Source organism: Cupressus sempervirens, chromosome 5, assembly GCF_028749045.1.
Source record: "Cupressus sempervirens isolate cs-2001-9-10 chromosome 5, ASM2874904v1, whole genome shotgun sequence".
NCBI lineage: Eukaryota > Viridiplantae > Streptophyta > Pinopsida > Cupressales > Cupressaceae > Cupressus > Cupressus sempervirens.
The window spans coordinates 602,038,373-602,048,118 of record NC_143122.1 but is presented as its reverse complement, the minus strand read 5'-3'; the positions used below and the strand labels follow the sequence as shown (position 1 = coordinate 602,048,118).

Here is a 9,746-nt window from a genome sequence, read left to right as displayed (position 1 = left end):
GTATTGCATGAATTATTTCTACTATAAATAGGTCGCCAAGGCTTCTTGTATTGCATGAATTATTTCTACTGTCCAAAACCCACCAAAATTGATCCAGTGATCAGGATTTTGGGATTTATCGATCTTATTCACTGTATTGTCAAATCTTCATCTGAGATTCCAAAATGGCCGCTATTGAGGTATGTAGATGGACTCATATGGATCGATCTGTTCAATTGATCATGCATGTTAATGAATCGTTCTTGAATGATGTGAGTTAACTTATGTTGTGATCGATTTGCTCATCAGGTTGCTGCCATGCCCGCTGAAGTGAGCCCTGCAACTGAAGAAGTGCCCGTGAAGGCTGAAGCCCCATCTGCTGAAACTGTGGAAGAGAGCCCAAAAGAAGAGGAATCAGCCCCCCTTGTGGAACAGGGTACGTGTTATGGACAATTTTGAGCTTTTAAATAGAAAATCCAGATTAGAATTGGCAAATCTAATCTTTTAAATTGCTAATCTAGTGAATGTTAGAGCACCCTTTGTGCAAGATTTCTTAGTGATGTTTTGGATCACTTCCCTGGTTGATCTTCATAATAAGATTAAAACATGGGATTTTTTTTTTTGAATTTGCTTTTCTTGTATTCCTTGACCTGATCATAAATCTCAAGAAGAAAACTATTGTTCCATTATCATGATTTATGGAAGCTTAAGAATGTATTGCTGAACTCTTGTAAAGCAGATGCAGTGGAGAAAGCAGAGGAAGCAAAAGAAGAGGAGGTGGAAGAAACTCCAGCGGAGGAAGTGAAAGATGTGGTGGAAGAAACAACACCTGCAAAGGAAGCAGAAGAAGAATCCTCTGTTGCCAAAGAAGAAATAGAAGAAAAGGAGGTTTCTAAGGAAGTAGGTGAGGAAAATGAGGCTCCAACTGAAGTTGTGGAGAAAGAAGAAGCCCCTGCTCCTGCTGAAGAAGAAACCCCTGCTGCTGCTGCTGCTGAAACTCCTGTGGAGAAGGAAGAAACCCCTGCTGCTGAGGAAACATCTGTTTCTGCAGCAGAAGTTGCGACACCTGCTGCTGAAGAGGAAGAAGTGAAGACAGAAACATCAGAGTAGAGTAGAGAATGACGTTTGTGGTAGAGTAGTTAGGGATTTGCATGGAAGGTGATTTTTGTGACAGATGTTTTAGGTGGAGGATCCAGTTTGAGGCTGCTTGAGCGACCAGGAGTCTTTTTGGCCCATTTTGACCACCCTGTTTTGGCTTCATTTCAAAGAGAAACCAAAAGCATTTGTATTGAGATCTGATCATAGAAGTTAAGAATGTCTGTCTGGTAATTATAATAATGGGAAGTTAATCTGAATGCCTAGTTTTATATGCAATTTGCTTTCAACATTTCTTTGACCATAGTCTGAATGTTTTAAGGTTTCAGTATTCTCCGTTTAATTTCTGATTACAATTCTTACTCATGGGCAATTGATGTGATCGGAACTAGGATTGCAAAGAATAATCAAAATATAGGATTGCGAGCATAGAAAATAATTGAACAATGGAAATCTGTGTTGCAATGTCACTCTCAAATAAATCTGGAATGGACACTTCTAGATGTTGGGAAGTAAAAGTTCTGACTCAGTTTGAAGATACCCAAAATTATAGGTAAGAGTTTGTTTCACATGTGTACTAAAATATTCTGGAGATCTTTAAAATTCAGTTAATATAGATCACTACTACTACTGCATATCAGGAATATACTATTACAACAACAAAAATAAAATTAAAATAAAAACTCTTTAACATTTGTTTTCTAAGATCTATTCAATCACACAACAAAAACAATAATCATTATGATTGCAACAGAGTTACAACAATATATACATCAAAACTAATGACAAAACTTTATAAATCTAAAATTTCTTATTCTTCATCTTCCTCACTAGACTGTGGTAGTGATGGACTGGAGAGGGTGCAAAGAATTTGACAGGTGCATCTTCCTCCTCTACTCTCCTCTTCTGGTTTCCTTCCTCTTTAACTTTATGAACGAAGTGTGCCAATGGGACATTAATTCGTCAACATCTTTCTCGGTGGTATGACTATGGGCTAAATCTTTCTTTTCCAATATACATTTCTCATCCTTTAGCAGCTTGAGAAACTGATTTTCTATAATCTTGAAGGCAGTTGTAACCTGCAAGGCTACATCAACAAATACGAGTCTCCTCAAAGACTCAGGAAGGCATCTACCTTTACCATGAAAAATGTCATTATTCCTATACTTCCATGGAAACCATAGAGTAGTAGAGGAAATAATAGACTGGAACATGTTAGACCATTTATTTTTAGCACTGATTGTCCCAAAAATAATATTATGAAAAGAGAAATTGCCATTGAATTTGAGACCAAATAGATTCCATACCTCTCGAGCAAAGAAACATTGGAAAAAGCCATTAAAGACAGATTCAGGGCTTCTGCAAACAAAACAGATATTAGTCTCCCCCTTGGCTTTTCAAAGGGCAAGTTGTGGAGCAACATTCTCCACAAAAAACAAGAGACCTTGGGTTCAATGGGTCGAGTCCAAAGATTAGATAAGATATTCCTCCATTCAACTTAGGCAAGGGATAGATTTCAGCAAGAATTAAGTTTTGGTCGAGGATAACAGGGCTAGCTGAGAGAATATAGTAAACATATTTGGACTTAACAAGATGAAGGGGGGAAATATTAAGGAAATATTGGTTTATGATTATTCTAAATATACCTAGAATGACTTTATACTTCAGTTTGAATGTGGAAATATGATTGTAAACAATCTATCTATCATGTAGGTTATCTATCTATCACCTTTTTCTCTATTACAAATAGATGTTAGTATATATATTAAAATGTTCTACAAATTTATTGTAATGGGCACCCTGGAAATGCCCAAAAACTGAACCAACTGCTGAAATAGATCTTTTATGCAAACTGAAGATTGAACTGATGTTGAAACTATATTAGTTCTCAAAATGATAAAAACAAGTACAAAGCAGTGTATTCCAAAGGCCAAACCCCAAGGTAATGACGTCTAGAATGTTACAAGAGAGGATGAATGTCCTCTATTGCCAAGAAAGATATGTGACTCACACATCCAAGCTCTTATCAAATGCAATTCACAATCATCCAATGCGAAACAATGAGACTCTCACCCCTATTTATCCTTTTTCCTTCACCCTTCTAGAAGGAACGAAAACATTAATTAATTGCAAGTGCTAGAAGCTTCCCCCTTCCAATAATTAATACACTCTCTAGAAACTCCTCCCTTGCAATATAATAATTAATTGTGCTTCTAGAAAATTAAATTATTAGAGGCTTCCACCTTTCCAATAACTAATACACACTCTAGAAGCTTCTTCCTTGTAATACAATAATTAATTAAATTAATTAAATTTAAAGTCACCTTTTAATTTTTAATTTTAATTTATTTAATGATTTTATAAGAAATTAATTTAATTTTCTCTTATGCTCCACTTAGACTTTGGAGAACGTGAAGGCTAAAAGATGGAGTCATTACAATCTGCCTTTCTTGAAATTGCTTGTCCTCAAGTAATCTCAGTCCTATTTGCTGTAGCACCTGCTCACTCTCCCAAGTAGCATATTCCTCTAGTAGATATCTCCATTTGACTAAATACTCTTTAATCAACTTGCTTTGCAGAGTCCTTTCCCTAGTATCCAAAATAGCCTCAACAATTAATACGAGCTTTCCCTCCTCATCTAATGGTGGTAATTCTACTAAAGGCACAACTCTTTGACTGATGGCTTTCTTAAGCCTTGACACATGAAACACATTATGCACCCAACTACCCTTTGGAAGCTCAATCTCATAAGGAACCTCGTCCACCTTGCGAATCACTTTTTAGGGGCCATAAAACCTAGGCTTCAACTTCTTTGCTCCACTTTTCTTGAGTGATGATTGTCTGTATGGTTGTAGCCTCAGGTAAACCATATCCTCAACCTCAAAACTGTGCTCTATCCAGTGCTGGTCAACATACAAGTTTTGCTGATTTTGGGCTTTCTGTATATTCTCCTTGAGCACCCTCAAAATATCCTAACTATCCTACAAGAAGTGTTTTGCTTCAAGCACTCTACTATCCCCCAAAACCAGATCCATGTAACTAGGTGCTTCATAATTGTATAGTGCCATGAATGGAGTCATCTTGATGGACATATGATAAGTGGTGTTATAAAAATACTCTCCCATATGTAGCCATTTGACCCAAGCCCTCTATTGTGCAGTCACATAGTTCCTTAGATATCCTTCCACCCATTTATTCACAATCTTTATCTTCCCATCTATCTGTGGATGATAACTAGTGCTAGGTGTAAGATCTGTACCACACAACCTAGACAGCTCCTGCCAAAAAGTACTCATGAATTTACTATCTTGATTAGTGACAATGAAACTAGGTAGCCCATGTAACCTGAATATCTCTTTGAAGAAAAGATCAACCACCTGTGCTGATGTGTAAGTGGATGGAATAGCAAAGAAGTGAGCCAACTTCGTCAGCCAGTCAACTATCACATACATGCAATCTTTCCATTGTACTCATGTTAACCCGGTGACGAAGTCCATAGAAATACTTCCCATTTCCTATCTGGAATGGGCAAAGGCTATAACAACCTTGCAAGATATGTGTGCTCTCCCTTATTCTGCTGGCAAATTGCACACTCCCTGACATTCTTTTGAACATCATCCTTGAGCCCTTTCCATGTGAACTACTCATGGATCTACTTATAGGTATTAAAGACCCCTCGATATCCAGCTGTAGGTGCATCGTGAAATGCCTTCAATATTACCTCCCTAAACTGTGATGAAGGAATCAAATATATCCTACCCTAAAACTTTATCAATTCATCCATCACCATGTAACAATCATCATGTATGGCGCCTGCAATTACTCCAAAAGTCCAAGTGTCCCTCACATACTCTTATATGATCTTATTTCTCCAATCTCCTATAATCTCAGCTAGAGCACAAATATGAGGTCTCCTAGATAAAGCATCTACCACCACATTCTTCTTACCTTTGACAAACTCAATGTCAAATTCATAGGCCTGTAACTTTGTAATCCACTTATGTTGTCTATCGTTCAAATCATGTTGACTCATGAAGTATTTGATGTTGTTGTGATCGGTTTTGATAACAAACTTTCCCCCAACTAGGTAGGACTGAAACTTAGCCAATGCATTCATTATAGCCAACAACTCTTAATCATAGATGGCATAGCTCCTCTCCACTCCATGGAGCTTCCTGCTCTCAAAAGCAATGGGATGCTTCTCCTACATCAAGAGCACCCGAATCCCATCTCCTAACGCATCACAATGAAGCTCAAATGGCTTTGTGAAATCTGGTAGAGCTAGTACTAGACATGATGACACCACCTTCTTGAAATGATCGAAGCTTCTCTGAGTTGCCTCTGTCCATGTGAAGGCCCCTTTCCTAGTAAGGTCTGTCAAGGGTGCAACGATATGTGAAAATATTTTAACAAATCTCTTGTAAAATCCACAAAGACCAAGGAATCCCTTAAGTTGCATAAGATTCATAGGAGTAGGCCAATCAACAATAGCCCTAATCTTTTTAGGATCTACCCAAACTCCATCTACACTAATGATATGCCCAAGGTATAGTAGCTCAGTCATCCCAAACTTGCACTTAGATTCCTTGGCATACATTATCTCTTTCTTCAAAGTGGACATCACCATCTCAAGATGTTGTAAATGCTCCTCCCAAGTCTTACTAAAGACTAAAATGTCATCAAAGAAAGTCAAGACAAATCTCCTAAGCTGCTCCCCGAATACTTGATTCATGTAAGTTTGGATCATAGCAGGGGCATTGGTTAGCCCAAATGGCATAACCAAAATATCAAAGTGGCCATAGTGATACCAAAAAACTATCTTCTCAAGGTCCTCCTCCCTCATCCTGATCTAATGATACCCTGACCATAAATCAATCTTTTTAAAAAGGCATGCGCCATGTAGCTCATCAATCAACTCATCTATTCATGGGATGGGATATCTGTTCTTAATGCTCTTCTTATTTAATGCCTTATAATCAGTGCACATGCACATCATCCCATCCTTCTTCTTTACCAACACTACTGCTGAAGCAAAAGGGTTCTTACTAGGCCTGATATGCCCTATTTCCAACAACTCCTTAATTTCCTTCTCTATCTCATCCTTATGTTTCTTAGGATGACGATAGGGAGTAATCATGACTAGTTTGGCTCCCTCCTCGAGCTCAATAACATGCTCTATCCCCCTGTCAGAAGGAACCCCATGTAGAATCTTGCCAGATACCTTAGTGTGCCTATCAAGTATCTCCTAGTTATTTGGTGTATGACTCTTCACTTGTGGCTCTTGTGAAGTTGGCATAGTGAAACATTCTGCTGCCCACTCTATGTTATTATGCCAAAAAAGTCTCTACATTCTCTTAAAGGAAACTACTTTGCAACTCCCATCTGAAAGTCCTCTAAATAGAACAGTTCTTCCCTCATGCTGAAACTTCATCTCAAATTTTGCTAGGTTAAGTGTGAACTCTACTAGCGAGGCCATCCATGCCATACCGAGGATGACATCATAGTCTCCCATGTCTACCACATAGAACTCATCTTCCAACTCATAGCCATCTCCAAACCTAATGTGAAGATTAGATATCTTTCGAGTGCATAATAGTTTGTCACCATTAGCTACCTTAACTCTAAATCAGGTGTGCTCCTCAGTCCATAGATCTCTCTTGGCTACCAATTGTGTATCTATAAAATTATGTGTAGCCCCAGTGTCAATAAGTGAGATCACTTTCTACCTTTGGATAGTACCTCTGACCTTAAATGTGATTGCCTTCCAAGTCCTTGTTAATCATGCTAATGACTTCTCATTATTAGGAATTCTGCTCTCCTCTGTAGTGCTATCCTCATCTAAATCAGAGTGCTGATCCTCCCTCTTTGACTGTGACTTTTTTGCTAAGAAATACTCCATTTGATTTGCCTTAGCCTTGAGAGGACACTTATGAGATAAATCCCAAGGCTCTCTGCAGTGAAAACATAACTTCTTCTTTCTCAAATCATTCAAGGTGTCATTATCCAACTTATCTCTTTTTGGTTGACCATCCTTGTGAAAAGTTTTTTTATCCTTCTCCTTGTCCTTTTTCATATAAGAATCCCTATGCTGAAATCTACTCCTTAATGAAGAAGGTGCTAAGACACAAGCCTTTTTAGTAGCCTCCTGCAACGTAGCTGGGTCATGCCCCTTAACCCATCCTCGCAAGGGTTTTGAGAGTCCATCCATAAACAACACTACCAACCTCCTCTTTGAAATATTTGTGACCAAAACAACTAACCTTTAAAACTCATTGATATTCATCTCAACTGATCCCGACTGCTTGAGTTGTGCCAACTCCTTAAATTGTAATTCAGAATCCCTAGTATCAAATCTCTCTATGAGCTTCTTTGTGAACTGTTTGTAAGATGTAATTTGATTATGTCCCAAAGCTACCATGCCATGGTACCACCACTCATGTGCTAGTCCATCCAAGTAAATAGCCACATACTTTATAGCCTCCTCTTCAAGCATAGGATTCAGCTGCAAGTATGTATCCATCTTCTACACCCATGCTCATGGGGTCATCTTCCTTGAAGTATCATAATAAGGTAAAGAAAGTTTCCCAACTTTCTTTCTCAGCTTAATATTTTCACTTCTTCCTCGTGATCGAGGCATGTGTCTCATCCTCAAGTCCAAGTAATCTTTGAGAGAAATGTCTGCCTGGAACTCTAGTCCACTAGCCTCCCAATCCCTTCTGAATTGATCCTATAACTCTTTAATCCATGGTTCATTAACTGGTTGAACTGAATCTCTGGGTGGAAAGGTGGGTAGAAGAGGTCTCAAGCTTACTATTTGAGCTGGGCATGCAACATGTCTAAAGTTATTAGCCTCATTCCCATTGTTGTCATGTCCATTATTACCATTAATGTTGCCTCGACCTCCATTATCATTGCCTCTATTATTGTTGTTTCCATTGTTGTCATCACTTGGATTAATATTGATGCCCATCTATCTAGCCATAAGCTACAACATCATATTCATTCACCTACTCTACTCGTGTTGCATATGCTACCCCTCCTCTAATGTAGCAAATAACCTAAACATTGCATTTTATTGATCTAGAATGGTATTCCTATCATCTCGATCATCCATACTGCTATCTTGTTCAAAGAATATCTCCTCTATGTCTGTATGATTATATTGTATGTCCCTCTACATGGATGAACTACCCTGTTTATTTTGCAAGTCTGAACTCCTACCTTGTCTTGCTCTGGTATTGCAGAAATTATAAAGCCCTTGTCACATGCCTAAGATCTCTATAGGATGGCAGGACTTATAGCTCCGATACCACTGTAATGGGCACCCTGGAAATGCCCAAAAATTGAACCAACTACTGAAATAGATTTTTTATGCAAACTAAAGATTGAACCGATGCTGCAATTATATTAGTTCTCAAAATGATAAAATCAAGTACGAAGCAATGTATTCAAAAGGCCAAACCCCAAAGGAATGACGTCTAGAATGTTACAAGAGAGGATGAATGTCCTATATTGCCAAGAAAGATATGTGACACACACATCCAAGCTATTATCAAATTTAATTCACAATCATCTGATGCTAAACAATGAGACTCTCACCCCTATTTATCCTTTTCCTTCACCCTTCTAGAAGGAACTAAAACATTAATTAATTGCAAGTGCTAGAAGCTTCCCCCTTCCAATAATTAATGCACTCTCTAGAAACTCCTCCCTTGCAATACAATAATTAATTGTAATCCTAGAAAATTAAATTATTAGAGGCTTCCACCTTTCCAATAATTAATACACACTCTAGAAGCTTCTCCCTTGTAATACAATAATTAATTAAATTAATTAAATATAAAGTCACCTTTTAATTTTTTATTTTAATTTATTTAATGACTTTATAAGAAATTAATTTAATTTCCTTTTATGCTCCACTTAGACTTTGGAGAACGTGAAGGCTAAAAGATGGGGTCATTTCATTCATAAGATTCCCTTAACATGAATCACTAATTTCAAGAATGCAATAGTTCTTAGTTTATTCTATTAAAAAATATTAGTAGGAACTCATTAATAATTAAGAGAGGAAATAGTTGTCACTTTGTTCAACATTGCAAATCTTATAGACCTTCTTTAATCTTTGAGAAAATGAAATAATTAAACAATAGAAATCTAAGTTGCACTATTTTCACAAGAGTAAATTTTGTGAGATGTCATCCTTGAAAAAGTTGGGATTAACATTCTAATAGTGTTATGGTAAATGCATTTAGATGTAATAAATTTTATTATTTTTTAATTAAAAATAAGTGAATTTGTATTAAAGCTTTTTAGAAGATAATTTCATGTATCATTAATATTTAGGAAGATACTTAGAATTGTAGATAACAATTAAGATGTTATAGAGTAGAATGTAAATGTCATTTCAATTTCATTATAAATAAGTTTTAATATGTGTACTAAAGTATTTTATAACTTCAAAAAATTCAATATGAATCACTAACTACAATGAAGCAATGGTTCATAATAGACTCCAAAGCTAACTAAAATTGATTGCCATAGATGAGGATGGAGGTATCACTTTTATAAGTTCAAATATACACTCAATACAAACCCCCCTAATATTAAGGAAACGAGAGCTAATGATTAGCTCTAAAGATTTGAACTTAGTAATAATTATTTTTCCACGAATG

General features: G+C 36.9%; 1 protein-coding gene across 1 annotated transcript; it reads left to right on the top strand.

Moving 5' to 3' along the window:
- Positions 1-280: 280 nt before the first annotated feature.
- On the top strand, positions 281-1,366 carry LOC149557348 (uncharacterized). The gene is made up of 2 exons (XM_089785967.1): positions 281-415; positions 719-1,366. The coding sequence occupies exons 1-2, from the start codon at positions 298-300 to the stop codon at positions 1,087-1,089; spliced, it is 489 nt and encodes a 162-aa protein (XP_089642093.1). The 5' UTR covers positions 281-297; the 3' UTR covers positions 1,090-1,366.
- The last annotated feature ends 8,380 nt before the right edge of the window (positions 1,367-9,746 follow it).

What these genes read in the sequence shown, in the direction of transcription:
- LOC149557348 (XM_089785967.1), top strand. Translation starts at nt 298, where the DNA reads ATGCCCGCTGAAGTGAGCCCTGCAACTGAAGAAGTGCCCGTGAAGGCT. An exon ending in AGCCCCCCTTGTGGAACAGG is followed by an intron (nt 416 to 718) that starts GTACGTGTTATG and finishes CTTGTAAAGCAG; the next exon opens with ATGCAGTGGAGAAAGCAGAG.